The sequence below is a fragment of the Danio rerio genome, chromosome 2 (assembly GCF_049306965.1).
Source record: "Danio rerio strain Tuebingen ecotype United States chromosome 2, GRCz12tu, whole genome shotgun sequence".
NCBI lineage: Eukaryota > Metazoa > Chordata > Actinopteri > Cypriniformes > Danionidae > Danio > Danio rerio.
This window is the reverse complement of record NC_133177.1, coordinates 12,514,605-12,540,402: the sequence shown is the minus strand read 5'-3', so window position 1 is coordinate 12,540,402 and position 25,798 is coordinate 12,514,605. Positions and strand designations below refer to the sequence as shown.

At 41.6% G+C, this 25,798-nt stretch overlaps 3 protein-coding genes across 4 annotated transcripts in view; 2 read left to right on the top strand and 1 right to left on the bottom strand.

The window, feature by feature from the left end:
• The window catches only part of gpr158b (G protein-coupled receptor 158b), a 135,198-nt gene extending 131,851 nt beyond the window's left edge, over window positions 1–3,347 (top strand). Inside the window, exon 11 of the mRNA XM_691976.9 lies at window positions 1,026–3,347. Coding sequence (XP_697068.4) covers window positions 1,026–2,765 — 1,740 coding nt within the window. The 3' untranslated portion in view covers window positions 2,766–3,347. The remainder of the gene's footprint in view (window positions 1–1,025) is intronic.
• Window positions 1–25,798, bottom strand: part of ro60 (Ro60, Y RNA binding protein) — a 489,528-nt gene that overhangs the window by 301,680 nt on the left and 162,050 nt on the right. The window lies entirely within an intron of this gene.
• Window positions 24,993–25,798, top strand: part of kcnt2a (potassium channel, subfamily T, member 2a) — a 67,456-nt gene continuing 66,650 nt past the window's right edge. For both annotated transcript variants that reach the window (XM_073923587.1, XM_068213585.2), the window contains exon 1: window positions 24,993–25,525. In XM_073923587.1, coding sequence (XP_073779688.1) covers window positions 25,446–25,525 — 80 coding nt within the window. In that variant the 5' untranslated portion in view covers window positions 24,993–25,445. The remainder of the gene's footprint in view (window positions 25,526–25,798) is intronic.

Genomic DNA, 25,798 nt, shown 5'->3' with positions numbered 1-25,798 from the left:
TAATGTCTACACCAACCTCAACACTAAAGCCAACCATCATTGTTATTAAGGTCTACACCATCCCCAAACCTAAACTCAACCATCATTCTGTAGTTATTGTCTACACCTTCTCCAACCCTAAACCCAACCATCACAGTTATTAACGTCTTCACCTATCACAGTCCTAAATCCAACCATCATAGTTATTAATGTCTACACCTAGCTCAACCCTAAACATAACCATCACAGTTAATAATAACGTCTACACCTATCACAGCCCTAAATCCAATCATCATTAATGTCTACACCCATCTCAACCCTAAACCCAGCCATCACAGTTATTAATGTCTACACTTATCACAGCCCTAAATCCAACCATCATAATTAACAATTTCTACGCCTATCTCAACCCAATCATCACAGTTATTGACGTCTACACCTACTCCACACCTAAACCCAACTATCAAAGCTATTAACGTCTATACCCACCACCAATGTCTACACCTTCCCCAAACCTAAACCCAACCATCACAGTTATTAACGGACAGGCGCAAGTTGCGGAGACTTTCATACTTGACACGCTCGCCATTGTACTGTTATTTGCAACCACAGGGGTCAACGAAGAGGAGGCAAATTGTAATGACAAATGGGATGAAGAAGTCAGCGAGTGGAGGTGCATGGTTGAGTCACTAAATGAATGAATATAATAATATATCAATTGAATTGGTTTTGAATAAATTTGGGGAAAATCCATGAAAACATTTGATGAAAATATTCTCCCAAGTATTTCTGCCGTCTTGCCAACAATATCTCGCATGGTTTAATGGAATCTCGATAACTGCAAGTTCCACCTCTAACTTACTACAAGTTACCTCCTTTCATCTTGCACCTCTGTCTTGCAGTCCACAGACAGATACACTTGTGGTTATGGGAATCCCCATGCTTTACATTTTGAATATCTCTTTATTATTATTATTATTACATCAGCAAAGAATAGGATGAAAACCATGACTGTGTAATCTGTGTGTGCTATTTGCCTTTGTCAGGAGGAGCTGAAGAAGCTCTATTCCCAACTGGAGATCTATAAAAGAAAGAAGATGCTGGCCAATAATCCTCACTTACAGAAAAAACGCAGTTCCAAGAGGGGGCTTGGCCGGACACTTATGCGGCGTATCACAGAAATACCTGAAACTGTGAGTCGCCAGTATAGCCGGGAAGATAGAGATGGCAGTGACCATGGGAGTAACAGAAGCACACTAAGGAGAAACCCCTTTGATCCATCTCACTCTGGGAAGTCAAGGGAAGAATCTCTGAAGAGCAAGATGTTCTCACTCAAGAGATCTCACAGCTACGATCATACACACGACCAAGGTGGACAAACCAATGGGGTGCCTGGAGACAAAATGGAGAATTCCACAACTGAGGCATCTCTGCTTGACACCTTGATGGGGCGGAGGTCCAACAAGAAGAACCCTGAGGTACCAAAGGTGGAGTTAGCTGAATCTACGGAGTCAGTGCCGTTAGTATGCAAATCCGCCAGTGCGCATAACCTAGCGGCAGAAAAAAAGCCTGTACATCTTCGTACCTCAATGTTGCAGAAGTCACTGTCTGTCATTGCTAGTGCCAGAGAAAAGACGTTAGGCATTGCAGGGAAGACTCACAGTGTGGAGGATGCCAATAAGAAGGGCCTCAAAGCAAGGGAAGGCACAGCGCTTTCAGAGGTTGATGAATCCCCTGAGTGTTTACCAAAAATGATCATCAGCCAATCGGTTGAGTACACCAAAACACCTAGTAAGATGGGCATCATGAAGCAGCAGGTGAGCGGCAGTCAGCCCTCCATTTGTTCAGAACCAGGGAAGAGCAAGGAGCTGTACGACCTCTCTGAGGTCTGCCCTTGGGAAGTGGAGGATTTACCAACTCCATCAGAAGGCAAGTCTCAGAAACATGTTTCCATTGCCCCCAACGAAACCACTACAATCCACGGCAGCAGTGCAAAAAGTGGACATAAGTCTCAACACAAACAAAAAGGCTTGGGCCAATCTCCGTCAAACCGCCGTCGCTCCAGAGATAAGACTGGGGAAAGGGATGAAGGGAGGAAACCCAAATCCCCTCTCAATCTCACTACTCACAAAGATGCAAGTGCATGGAACTTTGAAGATTCATCACTCCAAGCTATGGACACTGCGGGACTGTCCCCTGAGAGAATCAGTCGCAAGAAAAGTGTCACCCCAACAGACGGAAAGCCCAAGATTTTCCTCTCAGATATCTCCAAGTCCACAGGAAGCCTTTTGCAGCCTCCAGCTCTTATGGTGGATATCTGCCCTTGGGATTTTGATCCCCCCCTGTCCCCCAACCAAGACAAAACATCCAGCCCCATACATCATTCAAAGAGAAGAGATTCTTCCTCCAAAAGAAAAGGATTGTCTTCTAAAGAGAAAGCGATGAAGGATAAAGATGATGAAAAACGAAGCTCTAAAATTAAGGAGCGGAGAAGCTCCTCAAGCAGAACCTCCGAGAAACGACGTACAAGCCAATCATCAGAGGGTGATCAAGCTGCCATGGTGGCATCCAGCAGAAGGAGGAGCTCGACTAGAGACACCGCTTTCAGCAGCAGTAAGCGTACTGAAGTTTGCCCCTGGGAGACAGAGGCACTATCAAGTGTTACCTCACATGATAAAGATACTCCATCAACTGAAAACCACACAACCCAAACACCACCCACTTACCTCAACATGGCTGACGTTTGTCCATGGGACTATGATGAGAAGTCAGGAAAAAGTGCATGACACTACACTCACGATGTTAGACCATTTTAGCAAGGTTTATGAGATGGCAGATTCCATATTTAAAAGTTAAGACCCGTTCACACCAAGAACGTTAACTCTAATGATAATCAAATTAAGTGCACACTGCGGTTATGTTGTCTGCTGCTTAAATACTCGAAGTCCTTAAAAGTGAAATCTGATTGGCTGTCAATGTTTTCATCATTCTGCAGCTGAAATGTTTTTTTCTGAAAGTGATTGCAGTTATATAAATCCTCTGTGTCAATATTGTTCAGACTGTGGTGTGACTTTCTTATTCTCATAGAACTAGATCAGTCTGTTGTTATAGTTATTCTACTTGGTGTAAGCGGGCCTTTATCCCTATGTTTATGCCTGTTAACTTCTTTTATGTGTCATCTTTCATTTTATTTGTTCATTGCTTTTTGATAATTCAGTGGCTCTCCTAATGGCACATTTTTATTAGGATGTTGAAACAACAGTTCCATAGTGAATTAGAATACCAACAATCTTTTTGATGATTGTTTTTGTCACTAAGAACCAGAAACTTCAAAAGGAAAATAAATAAATACATTTATTATAAAAAAATAATAATGAAGTAATTAAAATACCACAGTGGGATTTCAGTTTAATCAATTTTAAAAATAGTTTTTAGGGTTATGCTCAATTGGAGAAAGTGGGGTAAGATGAGACACATCCTGTTTCTACGGAACTGCATCAGTTTTTATGCAGTGTGTATTTTAAAGACACAGTTTTGCTGTTTGTAATGGATTAAAGCCTGTGATCCTATTATTAATTTTGTGAATAATTCTCAGGGCAGGTTTATCACAAACATTTTGAAAATAGAAGCCAACATTTAAAAAGTATAGAAGTGGTTCTGTAACTGATTTATGAACAACTTTGATATCTTCTGGGCCTAGTTTAAAAATAATAATAATAATAATAATAATCTGGATCAAATTGGTCCAGGTTTGGAAATCACATGTTTTGCTATCCAGGATTAACTGATTAATACTTTTATGACCGTTTTAAAGGAAAATTAGGTGGGATAACTGTGATCCAATTACCAAATTTCAGGATTAGTAAATACTGTTTATCAGAGCCAGTCCCGTGCAGAGACTATCCAAGGGGCATGTGTAGGATAAAACTTTTTAATAACCGGGGTTGGGGGTTAAGGATGGGTGGTTGGGGGGTGTCGTGAACTGAAGAGCAGAGGCGAGTTTTGCCGCGCGCTAACTGAAGAGCAGAGGGGGATTGTCACGTACTGAAGAGCGGGTTGGGGGGAAGGAGCTCTCGGGGTTGTCGCGGGGGCAATTCAGATCATTTTTTAAGGGCACTTGCTATTCAAGGCTAAAAAGGCCATGTGCACTGCACAGGTTGAGCCCTATGTGTGCACGTGCCTGATCAGAGCCTTGAATGGAACCAACAGTGTAGCCTGCTGGCTTAACAAAGAACAATAGGTAGGCAAAATACCAGTGGCCACAAACAGCCATTGTTTGTTTTAATGTCAAGAAGCAGAAACACTGCAATTAATAAATTTTTGACATGTTTTAGTTTGTTTTAATACAATACTGCTTCGATATCTCAATACTGATTGTTTACCATATCTCATTAGATCTGATATGCTTCATATAGACTTCAAATATAAAGGACTGTATATAACATACGTAACCATAACGTTTGTGATCATTCACTTTAAGAGCCCCTATTATGGGTTTTTGAAAATGACCTTCCATGCAGTGTGTAACACTGCTCTTAGTGAAGTGAAATATCCAGCTAAGGCTTAAATCTGAAAGTGCACCATGTTTAAAACTATTGATTCATCTATAAAATAGTTGACTCAAAGTGAATGAATCGCCACGGAAACAAGGTTTTAGCCGTGCCGGCGTGACGTCAATATGGAACTCAAGCCCGTCTATCTACTGTGCGCGCAGACCTGGAAAAACTGGAACCCCCGGCCCACGCTCACAAACACTGTAGAAAGAAAAAGAGGAAGACAAAAACTATAGCAGATTCTGGTTGAATAATATCACGTAGACGCTGTGCTCTGAGGTGTGAGGGAAAGTTAATGTTATTTTCCCTACCGGTCAGTGGTAGAAATTTATTTTTGCAAACATACCTCAGCATTATAGCCTCAGCCTTGTTTTTACAGCCTTGAAATTACAGGTGTTTTCTGGTAAAAATAACAAAACAGGAGGATGGCGGGAGATGGATTTGAAATATGGGTGACTTACCTGCGAACAGGAGTGTTCGTAAGTATGCTCACACATATACTCTGCAATCTGACAACTTCAGAATTGTTGCTAAGCTGTGGTGGGCATTTCACTCTGTCTCACGCTGAACGCAGTCAACCAGTCAAAACAGACTGGGTCATCGGACCAATCAGCACAGATTAGCATCGCGCAAAAGAAAGATTTGGGAACTAATAAATCTTTGAACAAATTATATGGGAGTCTTTGGGAAAATTAGGTAAAATTAAATGCATATTATAAGACCATAAAAGTGTTTTTTGACCTTTCATGCATAACAGCCTGTTCTTGGAGACCCCTAAAACCAAAATATGACCCTTTTAAATGCATAATAGGGTTTCTTAAAAAAAATAATATATATATATATATATATATATATATATATATATATATATATATATATATATATATATATATATATATATATATATATTTGTGTATATATATATATATATATATATATATATATATATATATATATATATATATATATATATATATATATAATTGGATTATTTATTTATTTTTTTTTTAATCACAACTGAATCAACCCTTCTGATGAGTGTTTTTTTTTTTTATCAAATTGATCCCAATCTGAGTTCAAAGTTTTTGAATAAAAGGCAGGTTTGATCCAAATCAAATGTAAGATTGGATTACATGGCAAGACCTCTGTTACTTTTGAAACTTTTGATCCAATTTGTGATGCAAAATCTCACTGCATTACTTTTGAAAAACTAGGCCCTGTACATTGTACATTTTAGTAAATTAGATGAAAACTATCTAATTAAATCGTTTATTTATTTATTTTAATTTAATTTGTTTTTGTTATTTGTTTTTTTTTTAAGAGTGGTCATGGGAAAAAACTGGGGCAAGCTCAACATGAAAAATACAATTCAAAAACTGAATGGTATAAAGGTTTTCCTACAACAGCATTAAAATTGGCTCATCTTACCTCATGCCTTGGTTTTCTGTCTTAAACTAATAAAATACAAAAAAACTTTAATAAATTACATGTATTCACCTAGTGCCCAATTGAAATGAGAATGGTCAACAGTATTAAGAAATTATTTTTAAAAATATACAGTATATACCATATCGCTCATAAAATAGCAGTTTACTGTATTACATACCAAACATGTTTCATTCAACATATTCACATTTTATTTTTTATTTATTTATGTATGTATTTATTTAATTATTTATTTATATATTTATTTTGGGGGGTTGGGAGTGGTATATTATGGGCTATTTTTCACATGCATGGGTTTAGACATGGTCTAAAACAGAGGTGTCCAAACTCGTTCCTAGAGGGCCGGTGTCCTGCTAAGATTAGCTCCAACTTTCTTCAACACAAGACCAAGACCAAGTTTGGACACCCCTGGTCTAAAATGTTTCAAACATTCCTTTTTGTCAAAAATATACAATGAATGGCAAAGACCAGACAACTGTACACCAGCAGAATGCAGTTTTATTCAGTTGTTTCCTTATTTTCTGTGAAACATTGCCATCTGTAATTGCATGAATGCAAGTACAACCAAGCTACTGTTTTAATCTATGTTGAATATTGACAGAACTGCTTTTTTAAGCATTCGTTTGATCACTGCATGGACACACTTATCTGTTGCATTGTTGTTGGTACAGGATTGTTTCCCCCATTTTTACAGAATCCTTCTTGACTGCTGTTCTGTTGTGATTCGTATCAGTATCTTCTGTCTTCTGCCACCCTATTGGTGATTGTTGCATCAATGTATACAAAGTCACATTGGCTCTTGCATGACAGTAAGTAAATCTGTCCTTCTACTGCACATTACAATCTTTATCAGCAGGAGTGTTGTGAATCTATTGAATATCTAAATGCAAAAAAATAAATAAATACATTCCTAACTTCAGTTTTATGCGGTTGTTCTTTTCAATGGCAATCCACTCCAGGAACATTTCTATTGTAAATATATATTGTGTGTTTATTTGTGATAGCATGTACATACAATACTTCCTGCAATAAATATACCGTGTTCTCATTTTACTGGTCTGCTTTATGACTCTAATCATATGCTCATATGATGAATGTTTGTCTTCTAAATCCATCTAAAACATTTGTGGGGTTTTCTCCACTCAATATTCACTAATAAAGTCACCATTAAAGGCGAGGAAAGGCAAGGAAAGTTTACTTATGTAGCATATTTCATACACAATAGTAATTTGATGTGCTTTACATAAACAACAATATAAGAAACAAGAAAACAAAATGATCAAAATAATTAAAAACAGATTAAAATGTGTTAAAAACGGGTTTTAAAGGAATGAATAAGAAAAGAAAGACATAATACCGCGATCTTTTAGACATAGCACAGTGCTCATTCAAAAGGCACAGCTAACTAGATGTGTTTTAAATCTTGTTTTGAATGTGCCTAATGTTGGAGCTGCAGCAAATTAAGCTAATAAAATTATTAATATTAGTAATTAATAAAAACAAGTTATTATTTAATTATGAATATTTGGGTTGACTTCATTGTTAATGCTAGCTAAACTAAAATTACATTAAATTGAACTGCTCGCTTGTTGTAGCTTACAGAAATCATCAAAGAAAACTAAGTTACCTTGTTTTTAAAGGGGTGGTCCGTTATGACATTCTATTTTAAAAGGCACATAGGTTACCCCTTTTTTCATATTTATTATAAGTCTTTTGTGTACCCAGAATGTGTCTGTAAAGTTTCAGCTCAAAACACCCATCAGAGTATTTATTATAGCTGTTTGAAATGTCTGCATTATAGCTGGGAAAAGGTTGTTGCTGTTTTTTTGCACTGGGCCTTTAAGGCGAGTCATCCCCGCCCACCGATCCCACGTGCCTGTCAGCAGCATGCCTCAACAAGCCCTTGGCTGCCTCAGGAAGCAGATCTCACGTAACGTTTGTGAGAAATACTACAGTAAGAACTTTACCAAACAGTATTTGATGCATTTTTTGTGGAGTTGCAACTATGAGTTCACGCAGACACACACACATAGCACAGACACGTAGCAAGACACACACGCACATACATAGCGTAGACACGCAGGCAGACACACACACAAACACACACACATAGCACAGACAAGTAGCGCAGACACACACGCACATACATAGCGTAGACACGCAGGCAGACACACACACACAAACACACACATATAGCACAGACAAGTAGCGCAGACACACACGCACATACATAGCGTAGACACGCAGGCAGACACACACACACACACAAACACACACTCATAGCACAGACAAGTAGCGCAGACACACACGCACATACATATCGTAGACACGCAGACAGACACACACACACATAGCGCAAACACACACACACAGAGACAGTGAGAGAGACACGAGGCTGTGCTGATGAAGTGAATCTGAAGTGAATGGCCACCTTTTTTATGTTGTTAAATTTGAAAAAAAAAAAGGATTGTGTTTATTTCACCCCAATATGACAGTATATACACTATACTTACACACGTCTGTCCAAACAGCTTGAAAAGTAGATTTTTCACCATAGGTGCCCTTTAAAGTTTAGTTGATGTGTAATGTAGCTGTGTGAACATAAACAACATCTCTGAATTTAAAAAGTTCTAAGTTCAATGCAAAGGGAGACCTTGGTTTTTACAGAGTTAGCTTAGCAAAGCCTACAATGAACAAATGTTGGGGTCTATAAAAAATACTTCCGCCCCCTGTGAGATCACAAAGGTTTGTTTACTGCGCACACAAACTGCGCAGCTAAGGGCCGTGGCCAGAGGCGCTGTAACATTATAGCAGAGATGGAGCTAAAAATGCGTCCAAACACTGCTGTTTCCACAGAGATTCGTCTGTTTCTATATTTGGGCTTCCAAAGGACACGACACAAAGACAGAAGTGCTTACAGTTCAATATTAATTATATTACAGAGAATTATAAAATACATAACAAGCATGATTTGACAAAACAGCTTCCAGAATCTCTCCCAGTTCAGTGCTGGATTTGGCTAAAATCTCCTCAAAGCAGAAGCTCTGAACTACAACCTGTAAGTGTTTTTATTTGTTAAAATTGATCATGACGTGTACAGTGTCTAGCGTTAACGGTATGCTGTAGCAACGATGTAAACTATGGGAAATGCTGCTTTGCGGGCAAACGATCTAGCTACAAATTCATATTCTTCAGTCAAACTGCTGTAAACACATACACACACACACACACACACACACACACACACTCCACCAGCATGTTTGTGTCTCTTATGTGTTCTCTATAGGTAGCTTTTCCATGTGTTTCACATCTCAGATAATAAAGTCGCAAAAGATATGTGGATGATTCATATTGCTCACACCTGCATATTCCGGATAAATGTGAAAGGCGTTGTGTAATAATCAAAAATCAAAAACAAATCTTAAAAATCAAAAACAAATCTTAATGGTAAAAGACTAGTTTCCAACAAATGACACCAATAGTACAATGATGTAGATCCACCTAGTATGTTTATTTGGATTAAAACATTTGAATTAAAACAATCTGCAGTTGCTTACCTATAATTTAATTATAATAAAAACACACACATTATTATGTTTTTATTAACACCACAAATAGGTTGTAAATGACTTTTTTAAAAAAAAAAAAGTTAATGTCTTCTTATGTTCAATTTATAAGAACACATTAGTGATTAGTTGCTTACCAGTTCACAAAAACTGCTCAAGTCTCAATACACTCAATATTTCATGAAATCTGCAGTAGAAGGCTATGCAAAACACACATGAAATCCTTGTTTACATTAGTAGGGTATTAAAAAAAACAGCTGAGTCTATTTTTTTCTTCTTCAGATAAATAGCAATGCTGTCTCCCTGTGGCCGAACACTTGCACTACGTGTCATCACTGAGAAAGAAAAATGCAGTTAGAACACTAGTAACCTACCTTAACATAAATACTTTTTAAATACAAGACGTAATGTATAACTACATTACTTTTTGGCAGTCGAAGTGAACAACTAATAATTTGAGACTTACAAACGAAAAACTTGCAATAAAAATAAAATAATTGTGAAGAACTGATAGGTAGTCATTGATTTATCCTTTTTCTTTTCTTATCTTTTAAATAAAAATCTGAATCCATTTGAGGAGGTATCATGAACAATTATCAGCTTCATGATAACAAAATCATAATATGAATTGATTTCAGAATAATTTGAAAAAACAAACAAAGTCATGAGCCTCTATTTTATAATGACTTAATTTCAATGGTTAATTATACAACTCCAAATCAGAGCTGGCACAGTATTGAAACACAAACAAAAAAGAAAGAAGTGATTTCTCAATTGACTTTCACTTGTATTTCATTGTAGACAATATAGCAAACATTATTTAATGTGTTTCTTCTTATTATTTTCATAAATAAACACAAATCATGAATTTGGTTCTAGTAACACTAGAACCAAAAAAAAAATCTGGAACAGTAAAATATGTATCACTTTGTAATGTTGCAATTCCTTTTCACAACACTTAAAAGACGTTTAGGGACTGAAGACACCAAGGGATAAAGTGTTTTATCAGCAATTTTGTCCCATTCTTCCTGCAAACAAGTCTTAAAGTGGGCAACAATATGGTAGTCATTGTTGTCATATTTTACAGTTCAAAATGCCCCACACATTCTCTATTGGAGACAGATCGGGACTGCAGGCAGGTCAGTCAAGTACCTGTATCCTCTTCCTCCATAGCCAGGACTTTGTAATATGTGTAGAATGTGTTTTGCATTGTCTTGTTGAATTCTGCATGGTTGTCCCTGGAAAAGAATGCAGCATAATTTGCCTTATAATACCTATGTACTATTCAGCATTAATGCAAGTTACTTTTGAAAGGGGACTGGAACAACACCATACCATGACAGACCCTGGTTTTTGTACATGTTGCTGGTAACAGAAAATGTTTTCATCTTTGGTCCGGAAGACACAGTGTCCATTTCTCCCAAAAAATGCCTAAAATACTAATTCAACTGACCACAGTACATACAGTTCCATTATGTGATGGTCCATCCCAGATGCCTCTGAGCCAAGAGAAGATGACGGAACTTCTGGACACTGTTAACATAGGGCTTCCTTTTGGCACAGAACAGTTTTAAATGGCATTTGTGGATGTAACTATGTATTGTATAAGTAGACTTAAGCCCCTGTGGTAATATTGCTTTTAGATGAATTATGATTCTTGATGCAGTGCTACCTGAGGTATCGAAGGTCATGGTAGTTCAGCATAGCCCTGCGCCCTTGTTCTTTACACACTTAACTTCCCCCTGATTCCTTGAATCTTTTAACTATGTTGTGCAGTTGAGAGAGCTCCTTGTTCATTACAGCTCTCCTTGTACAATGTGCTTAATTAATTCTGGACAATTGATTATTTCTAGAATATAAAAACCAATTGTAGGCATTAAATCCATCTCATACCTGGCACCAAATCTCTGGAACAGCCTTCCAAGCACAGTTTGGGAAAAAGACAGAGACACTTTAAAACTAGTTTAAAACTAGACTAAAGACACATTCTTCATACGGCGCTTAAATAATTTACAATACAAGCTCATTCTGCAAACGTAGCCCCTCAGACGTTTCTGGAGACCACAAAATACATCCCGGTAAGTACGTATGTGTGCGGTTTTTATTTTCGCGAATCCGCGAGAGGCCGATGTGCATGCTTTTTTGTATTTCTGCTCCACCTATGAAAACGACGAGCTAACTGGACAAACTGGTTCCACACTGAGGTGAGCTGTCAACCGGCGAGCACGAAGGGGAGAGGTGTCACACCGCCCTGTAGCATTTGCTTGAAAAAATGAAATGCAGCCATACGTACCTCCGGCCACGTAAATTACAGTCTCCAGAAACGTCCGCGGGGTTACGTTTTTAGAATGAGGTTGGGTTGATAACTTAAGTTGGTTTGTCAGATTCTGGATTCTGCATCATCTGTCATTGATACACCAGGCTCTCCCCATCACCAGCAATCCCAATCACCTGAATTCTAACACAAACACACACACCTGATCATTATTCCCCAACCAGCACATCATGTACAAGGACACCATGCTTCCACTCTCTTCTTGTCTGGTCTCCAATACTAATCAAGGATCTCGAGTGTGACACTCTTACTTTGCTCTCTACTCTAGCAATCCCCAACTTCCTTTGTCTGTTCTTGTGTGTGTTCTACATACTGTACCTGTCTCCCCATCTGCAAACCAGCTCCTAAAAATCCTTTATACTGTATCTATTCTACCCTGTTATCCTCTATACTGGTAATCAAGAGACTTTATGTTATCCTACCTTCAAGAAATCTTCTATATCAGGGGTGTCAAACTCAATTCCTGAAGGATCACAGCCCAGCAGAGTTATGCTCCAGTCCCACTTCAACACACCTATCTGTGGTTATCAAACAAGACTAAAGGACTGAATTAGTTTGATCAGGTGTGTTTAATGAAGGTTGGAACTAAACTGTGCAGAGTTTGACAACCCTGCTCTATATCTATCCCAGGCTCATTCTGAAAACGTACCTCCATGGACGTTTCCGTGCAATGCATCCTGGGAGGTATCTATTTTTGCAGTTTTAGGTTTGCACATCTGCGAGAGGCCGCTGTGTGCACTTTTTCGTATCTAAAATGTCTCTCACGAGTTCTGTTTGCACATCGCTCTGTTCTCGCGTAAACCCACCAGAGGCTGATGTCGACCGAATGAATGACTGAATGATTGACTGGGCGACCGGCCAATCGACTGACCCTGCCTCCTCCTTCCCTAAACTTGACCAATTTTACCAATTAATCCACCCACTCACTTACTTCCCCTAAACCCAATAGACGGTTTACAAATGTCGTCTGGGGAAAAAAAAGCCCTCGTCTGTTTTTAACACGTTTTCGGTTTTTACCACCTTTTTGCCCTGTTGGTCACTCGTTAATTTTATTTTTTGGATTCTGTTTTTGTCTAACCTGGTTATTGTCATCTTTGTCAACTCCTCTCTGCAAGCTAACTGGACAAGCTGGTTGCGGAGGGAAAGCCCTCCACACGGAAGTAAGCGTTCAGCCGGTCCAAAAGGAGCGGAGTCATACCGCCCCATAGTGTTTGCTTGAAAAAAATTAAATGCAGCCCTAGGTACCTCCAGTTACATAATTTGCAGTTTCCAGAAATGTCTTCTCGGCAAGTTAACTGGACAAGCTGGTTGTAGCAGGAAAGCTCTCCACACGGAGGTAATCGGTCAGCCGGTAAGCGCCAAAAGGAGCGGAGTCATACCGCCCTGTAGCGTTCGCGTGAAAAAAATAAAATGCAACCCTAAGTACCTCCAGCTACATAATATGTCTCAAGAAATGCTTGCGGGACTATGTTTTCAGAATGAGCCTGTGTTGTCTATATCATCTCGCTTTATTTACCTTTTTACAAATTTGCAATAAACCTGCTTGTTTGACACTTATTCCTGTTTGAGTCTTTTTCCTACCTAGCACCATGTCTATTATCATCAACTCTCAGAAATTGTACTAAATCTGGGTCATACTTTTAAAGAGCAATAAAACCCCCCACTTTTGGTTTAAGTCTACCTCAGAATTTAAAAAAAATGCTTCTTTACGGGTGTGGACTGCTGCAAGCTGAGAGAGGAGTGGGCATGGCTGGCAAAGCAGGGGGAAAAGAGGGGAGCGAACAATTGTTGTCAGTTGGCTCACAAAATGAGACACAAAATGTGAGGAGACCCATGATTTTATAGTTTACAAAGATGCAGAAGGTGATCTGCCACAAAGCTAACCGCTTAGCATAGTATCTTTGGATGGTGAGGAGGGACTGTGTTTTAAAGCCACGCCTCCTGAAATTGTGAATGCGCACAGCGACACGACAGACAACCCACTAGTTCATGTAATTTACCAGTTAGAAATGTAGTTAGTGTTTGGCCGGCGGCATGCAGGAATTTCACTTTTTACTAAGGCACACTTACATGCTATTTTAGAGCGAATATTCAGAGTAGCATGGTAAACAGTATAAGAAGGCTGTCATTGTTCAAAAATTAATCAATGTGAATATAAAAGCAACTTCTGCTCAGAAAGCAGGCTAGGGGAATAGCGCTATTTACTAATGTTTTGTTGTTAAACATTATTGATGCTGTAAAAGGACCTTGACACTGACACTGAAAATAGTTTCATCAATCTTTCACTGGGAGATTTCAGTGGCTGAACAACACTTCTGTGCATATAACCCATTCATAACAACACAATCAGCTTTGCATGACTAAAATAGTACATTAACTGTCAAACAAAATACTTCAGTCATGGTGTCATCCTTCCTCTAGCATGCAAAAGTAACGTTCAAGGTTACAGAAGTAACCCTTTGTTCCCCGAGGAGGGGATCGGAAGTACTATGGGTGGATTTGATCTAGAAAATCCACGTATGGGAGGATTCGGTTCAGAAGCCGCTTGTCTGAAAGAGTATTGACCGGGCCAATGAAAGCCAATAAAGCAGCATAAGCTTGCGCAGGTGTGCTTCATTGTCAATTATCCCAGCATATAAGCACACGTGGAGTGAGCAAACGCCATCCTTTTAGGCTGAAGAGACTTTCAAACAGCTAAGGGACAGTCATTATGGAGATGGAATATAGCACTTCCGTTCCCCTCCTCTGGGAACGAAGGGTTACTTCTGTAACCTCGAACGTTCCCCTTCGGGTGGGGAACTCCAGTGCTATAGGTGGAATTGATCTAGAAAATCCACGTATGGGAGAACTATGGAAAACGCCATAATGACTGCACCTTACCAACGCCTCCGATGAGGGGATAGTCAAGCAAGTGTGACGCACCCACATCATGGGAGGCCGGGCCTCCAAGGTGTCCCTGGCCCTAACTTATCCCACTTTAACAGAAGTTTTACAGATTTAGATATATTTTTTGGGAAGTCGTGAGCATCTAGATAATTCTAGGAAAATACAACAGTACGTTGGGAAGCGTGCAATCCCGATAGGGAGGATGCTGCAGAGGCCATCCGCTACCCAAGGGGGGGGGGGGGGGGTAAGATGGCAGAATTTACATATGGACTAGCCCTAAGAAGGGGGAGTGCGCATAGAAAAAGTGGTTAGCGGAGAGGGAAGACACGGGTCCACCCAGGGGAGGGGACTTGGCAGAATAAGCATATTGGATCGCCTAGTGGGGATCATGCATAGCAGGCACCTATACCCAAGATGCGGGCTGACCAGCAGGCAGACCAACAACGTAGTGGGCCAGCAAGTGACTCTTCTGCTGAGTCAGTGCTGGGGGCCACAGAGGAATCTGCAGGGCTCACCTGACGGGGAACTGACATAAAAAGGCGCACGTATCTCCGTGTTAGGGAGAATGTCGCAGCAAGCGTGTTTCAACACCCTACCGAATTGTTTCCTCAATCACCAAAGAGTTACCTAATACCCTTGTGAAAACCGGCTCCACTCGCAGATTGTAAAACCTTGCAAATGTGTTGGGTGTCGCCCAGCCCGCAGCTCTACAGATGTCTGTTAGGAGTGCGCACGCACTCTCGGGGGACGCGGCTCACCTCGGCTCTGATAAGCGAGAGAATGGCGTCCTCAATCCAGTGTGAAATCTTAATTTCGATATGGCACTTCCCTGCTGCCGAACGCCATAACAGACGAAGAGCTGCTCAGATGATCTAAACTCTGAGTGCGGTCTGGATAATACGCAAGGCGTGAACTGGACAATAAAGAAAGGGCTGGGTCTGCCTCCTCCGGGGGCAGCACTTGCAGGCTCACTACCTGGTATTAAAACGGAGTGGTTGGAACCTTGGGCACATATCGCGGGTGGGGTCTCAGGACGTGAGAGAAAGCCAGCCCAATTACAGGCACGAGTCACTGACGGAAAAATGCCTCCGGGTCCCCGACCCTCTAATCGATATCAACGCGACCAGCAGAGCCGTCTTCAGGGACAGAAAAGATACTGAGTTGAGGATCGAAGCAATCTGACGCAGCTCGTGTAATGAGGGCGAGATCCTAAGAGGGCATGAGAGGGGGGCGGGGTGGACTCATTCGCCTAGCGCCCCTGAGGAACCGGATGATAAGGTTATGCGTTCCCACGGTGCTGCCAGCCACCGCGTCATGAGAGCGAAGATGGCAGCCATGTAACCTTGAGTGTGGAGAGCGACAGCCTGCTCTCCAGCTTCTCTCGGCGTAAAGAAAGCACAACGCTGATCTGGCAAATTACGGGGGTCTTCTCTGCGAGAGACACACCATTCAGTGAATAGACTCCACTTCAGGGCATATGCGCGCTCGGGGAGGGTGCTCTAGTCCGAGTGACAGTATTAGCCACCGCAATCGGAGGTTACCTAAGTCTTCCTCGCGTCTAAGGACCTCCAAAGATCGGAGAGGGTGCCAGATAGTGCCCTGTCCCTGAGAGAGTAGGTGCTGTCTCGAAGGGAACTGCCAGGGGAGGGCTATCGCGAGGAGGGAGAGCTCTGACATCAAGGTCCGGTTGAGCCAGAGGGGCGCAACCAGCAACCTGTTTCTCGTCCTCCCTGACCTCGCACAGTAACTGCGCGAGCAGGCTCACTGGGGGAAACGCGTATTTGCGCATGCCCCGAGGCCAGATGTAAGCCAGTGCATCCGTGCCGAGAACCCTCGGTCAGAGAAAAGAACAACTGGCAATGAGCGATTTCGGGGGAAACAACAGATTGATCTGGGCTTCCCCGAATCGCGCCCATTCGGACGCGGCGAGCTGACGGCGGCGAGCTGAGACATGCGGCGAGAGCGCATACCCCCCAATGGTTGATATACGCCGCCGCCTCCGTACTGTCCGTCCTGACCAGCACGTGTTGTTGCTCCAGCACTTTCTCCCTTTTCTCACTTTGTCCTAATCAAGGGCAAGCTGAGGGGGTGTTTTTTAGCCTAACTGTCCAAATGTATCTTTCTTCGTTTCTAAATGCTACCTCCTAAGATCTGTCTCCCCTGAAAAGTTGTTTGTGATGTTTTGTGTATGGTCTGGGGGGTCCAATTTCGCTATATGAAAGTGTAGTGACAAATAAAGGCTCATATAGAGTAATCAGAGCAGCGTGAAGCGGCTGCGGATGCCATATGCCCCAGGAGTCTCTGAAATAGTTTCAGTGGGACAACTATTTTACTGTCGAGCTCTCTCAGACAGTACAGCATCAGCTGAGCGCATTCCCTGGAGAGGCGCGGTGCCATGGTGACCGATTCCAGCTCCAGCCTGAGAGAAGAGATCCTCTGCACGGGGGCGAGTATGCTCTGACCTGAAACCCCAACAGGTGGAAGTGCCGGAGCACTTTGTCTCAGTGCATAATCAATTGCTCCTAGAGTGGGCAAAAATCAGCCAGTCGTTCGAGATAATTGAGTATGCGGATGCCCGTGAGCCGAAGGGGCGCTAAGGCACCCTCCGCGGGCTTGGTGAGGACCCGCGGAGACAGAGAGAGCCCGAAGGGGAGGACTTTGTATTGCCAAGCTCGACCTTCAATGCAAACCGCAGAACTGACCGTGGCGGGGAAGAGTGGAGACATGGAAATACGCGTCCTTTAGGTCTAATGCTGCAGACCAACCCAGAGAACGAATGCACCGGAGGATGCTCTTCTGTGTGAGCATTCTGAACGGCAGTTTGTGCAGACAGTGGTTTAAAATGCGCAGATCTAGGATTGGCCGTGACCCACCGCTCTTTTGGGCATGATGAAGTGTGGGCTGTAAAACCTGCTCTCTATCTCGGCTGGAGGGAACGGCTCGATTGCATCCTTCGCCAGGAGGACAGCAATCTCCTCTCGCAAGACAGGGACTGACAGAGGGCTGACCCTGGTGAATACACCCCCGTGACTTGGGGGGCCGTTTCGCGAACTGAATCGCATAGCAGAGTCTGATTGTGTGTATGAGACCGTCCTCCCATCACTCGTGAGCCACTGGCGAAACGCACCAGCAAGCTAGAAGGCATAACGTCCCAGACTGGCAGATTTCGGGCTGTCACGTATGGGGAAGTGGAAAAGTGCTCTTTCATTGATGTTTCCTGGCAGTAAAAAGTGCCGTTGGAAATTTGGCCCCGCCCTCCAGCGGGGAAAGAGTAAGTTCCCCCTTCTCCAGATGGCCTGTCCCAGGGACGCTTTGCGGTCCGTTGCTGGACTTAGCGGCGTTCTGGGCAGGGGGGGCTGCCTGCTTCCGAGGTGCTCGACGCGCTTGCTTCGCCAGAGGCGTGTGCGGTGCAGCTCTCATAGGCGGGCGCCTTCGGCGAGGAGCAGGTATAGATGGCACGGCGGGCGGAGCGGGCTTACGGACCCGCCGATAGGACATCACCCATTAGACTGCTCTCTCACCGCCTCGAATTCCTGGGTGAATTCACAGACGGTGCCGTCGAACAGGCCGGCTTAGGATATGGGGGAGTCAAGAAAGCGGACTTTGTCGACTTCGCGCATATCAGCCAAGTTTTAGCCAGGGGTGGCGCTCCTGGACCACTAGTGTGGACATCCTCCTCCCCAACGCACACGCAGTGGACTTTGTGGTCCGAAGAGCATAGTCGGATGCAGTGCAAAGCTCATAAGCCTGGGTTGGACCCACCCTCGTGCAGCTCGGCCAGCGCCTGCGCTTGGTAGCGCTGGTAGGTGGCTATCGCATGCAAGGCGAAAGCAGCCTGGCCCGCAGCCTTGTAAGCTCTAGCTCCGAGGGAGGCAGATAACTTTACAGGCTTTGGATGGGAGACGAGGCGAACCCCGCCAAGAAGAGGCGCCACGCATAGCAAAGATTGACCGCAATCGTGCGCTCAACCTGGGGAATCACCATATACCCCCTGGCCGCTACACTGTCAAGAGTGGTGAGGGTGGAGGGACACGCAGCACGAGCAGAAAAAAGTGCCGTACAAGACCGCGTGAGCTTACTGTGTACCTCCGGGAAGAAGGGGACGAGAGACTTTGAAGGCTTTGCCCTCTGGTCCTCTACGTAGCACCCATCTAGTCAGTCTGGCCGCCGCGCCCGATCCCGCTAAAAAGCGGGGGAGAACAAAACCGAAAATCCCCCAGCTATACAGTCCAGACAGCCAAGCTGTCTGTATAAACAAACACACACACACAGCAGCACCAAGCACACACACACACAGACAAATCTCTCTCTCTCATACGCGCGCGCGCACTAACACACACACAAGCACCAAGCAGACACAGAGGCGTTTGCTGTTATATCAACTCAAAGGCTTGTAATACCATGTATCAAGTACCAATGTAATACCAAAAGGTTTTATATAAAGGTATATAAATATTGAGTCGCGCCAGCTCCGGGCCGCAGCGCACATTACTCTCGGGCTCGCTTACGGCCGCCGCATCTGGCCCGATTGATTCGGGCCGGAATCGGGCATGAGTCCACAAGCATCCAGAGTCCGCCAGCTCTCTCTCTCTCATTCGCGCGCGCGCGCACTAACATACACACACACAAGCACCAAGCACACACACAGGCAAAGCTCGCTCTCGCTCTCTCTCTCATTCGCATAGCAATATCCGCGATATTGCTAGACAGCCCGCTCCCGTCCCAAATTAAACCCGTTACAGTCCGATCCAGCGATTTATTCGGAAATTTAGCAGGAGGTCCACGGGCCCATAGGCGACGGTTTATCTCTCGCTGAACCTGCAGATCTGCCGGAGTGCCCGCTGCAGAGCAGGGGACAACTGGGGTGGTTTGCCCTTTTGCAAAGGCTAGCCGCGATCTTTACTGCGCAACAGTCATGGCATCGCAATGACGTCATGAACTGCCTGCGAGCAGCGCATTAACATGCTGGACCCCCCAGGCATGCAACGCAGTGCCCGTGCCCATCACCGAGGACAGGAAACCACCGCATCCAGAAATGCACGCACAGATGGAGCGCTGTCCTAAAAAGGACGAGCTGCACGACTGTGTTGCTCTCTTTGTGAAGTTGCAACTTTATACGCACCGCTCTGGAGGACCGGACCCAAAGAACGCCAGGCAAGGGAGAAACCCAGCTCGAGCATCTGCCTCTGCGTGTACACAGGACCGGGAGAATGCTCTCGTTCGTTCGCAATTGATGGATCACAGCAGGAGGAACCCTCATCGACTCGATCAGAAAGTCTCTGAAGCGAAAAGGATGGCGTTTGCTCGCTCCACGTGTGCTTATATGCTGGGATTATTGCCAATGAAGCACACTTGCGCAAGCTTACGCTGCCAATTCACTGGCTTTCATTGGCCAGTTCAATACTCTTTCAGACAAGCGGCTTCTGAACCGAATCCTCCCATACGTGGATTTTCTAGATCAAATCCACCTATAGCTCTGGAGTTCCCCACCCGAAGGGGAACTATAAATATTGATTCAGGATTTAAAAAAGTTTCAGTACAGCATTTGATTTTACCGCAACTGTGACTGTCTCGTGTGCACATCGCACAGTGCTCATGCAGACAGGAATGCGCTAATGGCAGATATGCCTAAACAGAGATGCGCAGAAACAGTTTGTTGACAGACAGTTTGGGCTGTGTTGGTCCATCTGCATTTAATTGGATGAACATTTTTTAGTTTTATGCCTTACCCAGAATATAAAAATGCTTATAAACACATTTAGATCATTTACTTTAATTATTGCTATTGGAATGTGAAGAGACTTTTAACCAGCACAACAAAACATGTTTCTGAAGACAATCACCTGCTGCACCTTTAAAATGCAAAGAAATAAACAGTAATTCAATGCCCTGCTACATTTGTTATTCGTAATTTCATTTACAAATAACCACAATTTGTTATATCATCATAGATATAATTGTGTTTATACAAACACTAAACGAGTAGGACTTCTCTCCTCCTAAATCCCCAGGTCTGAATGCAGAAATGGTGGATAGCACTGCAGTATGTCTCTTGCCGTGTCTATTTCGACCATTAGTCCTGCCGGTAATCTGGATGATTTTAAACATATGGTAAACACATCAGCATGGGTAAAGGCAATGTGTCTAAATGGTAACCATTCTCCAATTCTTATACAGTTCTCTCGACAAAAATGCTTGCTGCAAACCAACAACTTTGCTGTATCAGCCCTGACAGACATTTAACTCACTATAAGAAACTTTTCAAGTTCATGTCAATCACCAACCCTAACCCTAACCCCAACCTAACAGCCTACATATAATCTAATCAGAATTAGTTGGCATTTAGGTGGAATGTAGCTTATGGGTGCTTTCACACCTGTGAATTGATTAATTTATTCTGAAACAGGGATTAAAATTGTTACACAGTTGTACTTTGTTCGTGATGCGGATCACTTTCTCATGGCCAAAATAGTTAAAAATAGTCAAAACAACAACAGTAAAATAGTTTAAACAAGTCTTGTGCGAGTAAACTCTCCTCATATTGGTCAGAGTTTCCGGATTTATTTTATAGAGTCCTGCTCCGCTGTCATGCTTCCTTATTTCAATTTATGACGATGAGAAATAATACATTTCAAGCCAAAATCTGCTCTTTAATTTTGAATGGTGACACTCTCAGATGTCGTCCCTAAATATAGAGTAGAGGTAAGACTTTCTCATACAGAGCAGTTGGCTCATGCATTATAGGCTTTACATTATAGAGAGAAATAACAGATAAACTACTGCAGTTCGGTCAATTTTCCTAAACGATAAACAGCTCTTGTTAATAGTGCAGCATATTTTTACCGGTAGGAATGTAATCCCACCCTACTCATCATTCTCTCTTCATATAGCCGTATATGTCAATTATATATCAATAATACACTGTGATATAGCCAAGCTTGGATTGTATCGCTTTCTCACTACAATCGATCCGCTCTAGAGTTTGTTTCAATCGAGCCGAGACCACCTTACTCAGGCGACCTCGGAGCGATTGTTTTGGCATGGATCCAAAAGTGATTGCTGGATTCACATATGCCAAAAGAACTGCATTAACTGGGCAAATGAGACAGGTTCCTGAACAAAAGTCTAGATGTGAAAGCACCCTTAAATTAAACAAACGGACCATCGAAATAAACTGTGACCAAAACATGCAACAAACCGACACGACCCGTGCCATGCATGAACGCGGTCTCACCCAGTTATTGGGTCTCACAGGTTGGCAGGCCTGCCTTCGCCTCGGAAAGCACGTGCTCTTATGAATAATTTAGAAGCAGGGTCTTCTCATAGGATAAGAAAACTTTGCTATGAATAATAATAAGAAACTGATGCTTCATCACTCCAGATTTGCACTACGTCACCAATTTTGATTCCACCCCAAAATTTCTTTTAAACCCTGAAGTTGAAATTAGTAGGCAAAAACTTAAAATTATCTTGGTTTCCCCACAGTTAAAGCTGACAGGTGCTAAATTGTCTTAACTGATGTTCAACACACACAAATCTGTTAAAATTATTTTAAAAAGTACTCCAGGGTGTCCTGAACCTTTAAAAGTGCCTGTAAAAATGACATGAGTCCATATTTGTATCTTAAAATTAGATTTGTTTATTAATTGTTTATTTTAGAGTGTAGATCCCATAAAATATTTTATAATTTGTTGTATTTGTTTTTTTTACTGTTTTCCCCAATGCAATACTGTATATATAACCTATAGATTATTCTTTCATTCATTCATTTTCTTTTCAGCTTTGTTCCTTCATTATTCAGAGGTCACCACAGCGGAAACGAACCACCAACTTATCCAGCACATGTTCTACACAGCAGATGCCTTTCCAGCCGCAACCCCAAATTGGGAAACACCCACACACTCTTGCACACTCCCATACACTACGGCCAATTTAGTTTAATAAATTCACCTTTGGAGCATGTCTTTGGATTGTAGGGAGGAAAGGTTTTCCCGGAGGAATTGCCAACTGACCCAGCTGGGGCTTGAACCAGCGACCTTCTTGCTGTGAGGCGATTTTGCTACCCACTGCACCACCGTGCTGCCCCACATAGATTAATTGAATGAAAATATTAGCAATTGATACTTTCAGTATCATCTTTGGTTGAAATGACACAATCCTGTTCATATTAAATAAGCCTGCTCCCGAAAAGGTTTCAGCTATCAGACCTGTTACTATGACAACAACACTTGAATTGATTTTCAACGAATCCTGGATTGTCAAATCATTAATGTTAAAAAATTTAAAACTGCTTCAGTCAAGTTGATGTTCCATTTAGTTCATGTAAATGTTACTGCTGAAAGCCAAAATACTAAACACTGAACAGCAACTCCACCAATGCACAGCTCCACAAGTCCCAAACCAAGCAAACCAGTGGCGACAGTGACAAGGAACAAAGTAACAATTTTATAGTCTACGTTAAAGAGCTACTTGTTCCTACCCTTTAATTATAGTTTAAATGATGTAATCTGATTTACACTCATGGGCCACTTTATGTCCAACTTGCTCATTAATGCAAATTTCTAATCAGCAAATTACTTGGCAGCACACCTCAATGCATTTAGGCATTTAGACATAGTCAAGATGATCCGCTGCAGTTGAAACTGAGCGTTAGAATGGGGAACAAAGGTGATTTACTGTAAGTGACTTTGAAAATGGCATGGTTGTTGGTGCCAGACGGGCTGGTCTGAGTATTTCAGAAACTGCTGATCTACTGGGATTTTTACGCAAAACCATCTCTAGGATTTACGGAGAATGGCCTGAAAAAGAGAAAATATCTAGTGAGGTGGTGGTGTAAGAGATATTTTCTTGGCACACTTTGGACCCATTAGCCTACTTGAGTATTGTTGCTGACCATGTTCATCCATTTATGATCAGTGTACCCATCTTCTGATGACTACTTCCAGCTGGTTAAGTCGCTATGTCATAATGCGTAAATCATCTCAGACTGGTTTCTTGAACATGAAAATGAGTTCAATGATGTCTGAGGAAGTTCTGGGGGAAAAAAAAGGGGTCCAGCCCGGTACTAGTAAGGTGTACCTAATAAAGTGGCCATTGAGTGTATGTATAATGTTAAATAACATTATTTATACATTTTTTAAACCTGATTATATTAATGTTACCATAAATAACATTTTTATTATCATTAAACTATTGGTAGCCTATGCATTACCACTTTAAAAGACCAAATTCAGTTATCAAAATATGCAGGCAAGCAGATAGTCCTAATATCCTAATTTAGACAGATTTGCTAAAAGCTAATTTGTTTACTTATTTACTAATATAAAATAAGGTACATTTTATTAGTAAATTGGCAAGGGGATTAGCTTTTTTCAGAAACACTAGATGACACAAAAAATTTTTGCTATAGTGTGATTGTTTGGTTATTATAGTAAGTCACACATTATCTAAGGTAGCCAATGTTTTCTTCAATGGCAGAGCCACAGATCCTTGCATCTTTTTTACAGCATCATCTCTGGTGAAGCAGGTGTATAGAACTTCTTCAAAAAGTTACTACAGCTATCATCTATGGCCTGGCATGCACAACATTTTGAGTAATTTTTTTTACATATAGCCTAGTTGTAACACCCTGTTACAACCAACTCTGTGTCGAGTTTTTCTCAATCGGGCTAGAAGTCACTGTGTGTTTTTACATCTTTTAAAATGGTTTCATATTTTAGCCTAGAAGACGGTAATCACAACAATATAAGATTTTAGATACATACAAGATTTACATACATGTTTTTTTTATTTAAAAAATATACACTGTTATAAAAAATAATTTTAGGCTGCAAAAATGGTTTCTCCTGTGTTTCTCATCTTGCTTGATTATTTCACTAGTGCTTAAATAAGATACATTAATAGATACAAGATAAATAATATTTTAAAGTGTTATTTTATTGTTGAAGTGTAAAACTCTGGGTGTGCGAAAAGGTGAAAACAGGTGATTTTGACACCTAAAAGGAGGTTGAAAAATATGAAAAAAATATTGTACATTTTTTTAAAAGTAGGCTTTATTGTTAGTTTGACAAAGATTGTATTTGGATATATGATCAAAGGCCATAAAAGTGCCCTAGTTAAATAATTACCCAGCTACTATTTAAAATAAATTGGATTTAAATTAATTGTGTGAAATCTGCCTTTAAAGCACGTATTACAACTAACCCTCTGTCTGTTAAAACATGCCCCACAATGCAATAGTTAAGCCGTCAATAGGTAGGTTTGGTATATCTAGTTTTTTTATACATATTTAATTTCCCGCAAAGAAAAAAACTAAAGACAAGTGCTTGTCTTCTTGTTGTATTTCACAGAGAATCATATTTTCGTTTGTACAAATTTAAATGATTTTTTCAAAGTAAAACATAAAGAAAAGCAATTGGTTGATACCTCAATATCTGTTACTGTTGAAGACGAAATGTGCACGTGTGAGAAGGCGCTGATGAGGCAAACCGCTGACATTCAACTCATTACCGTCTGTCACTCAATCATCAGTAATGGGAGGGATTTAGGGAAACCAATGTCATATTTATATGCTACTGAACGCTGAAATATAGGGGACATCTGCAATAAAAGTAAGATACAGAAACCGTAGCCTGTATCGGAGTTGTAAGAAGTAGATTTTTTGCGCTTTAGAGAGACACCATGGATGATAGAGAAGCGACACGCTTCCCTCTTAAACACAGATTCAAGGATTTATTACTTCGTGAACAAAACGACCCCAAGTAAGTGCTGAAATTCATATCTGTTCAGCTAAAAAAAATAAATGTTCACAGTTTCTGATGTTTTGGTATCTTTATCAAGTTGTTGACTAAATAAATATTGCACGTTTAGTGTCAGTTAATATTTTATTCATGCTGCAAAATGATTAAATCGATCTTTTTTTTTTTGTTTGTTTGTTTCAAGCTTAATTACTAGTAGACTCTCGTTTGAATTTAACAGAATTTGTTATATTTATATATTAGTATATTTATCTATTATATATTAGTTATTATTAA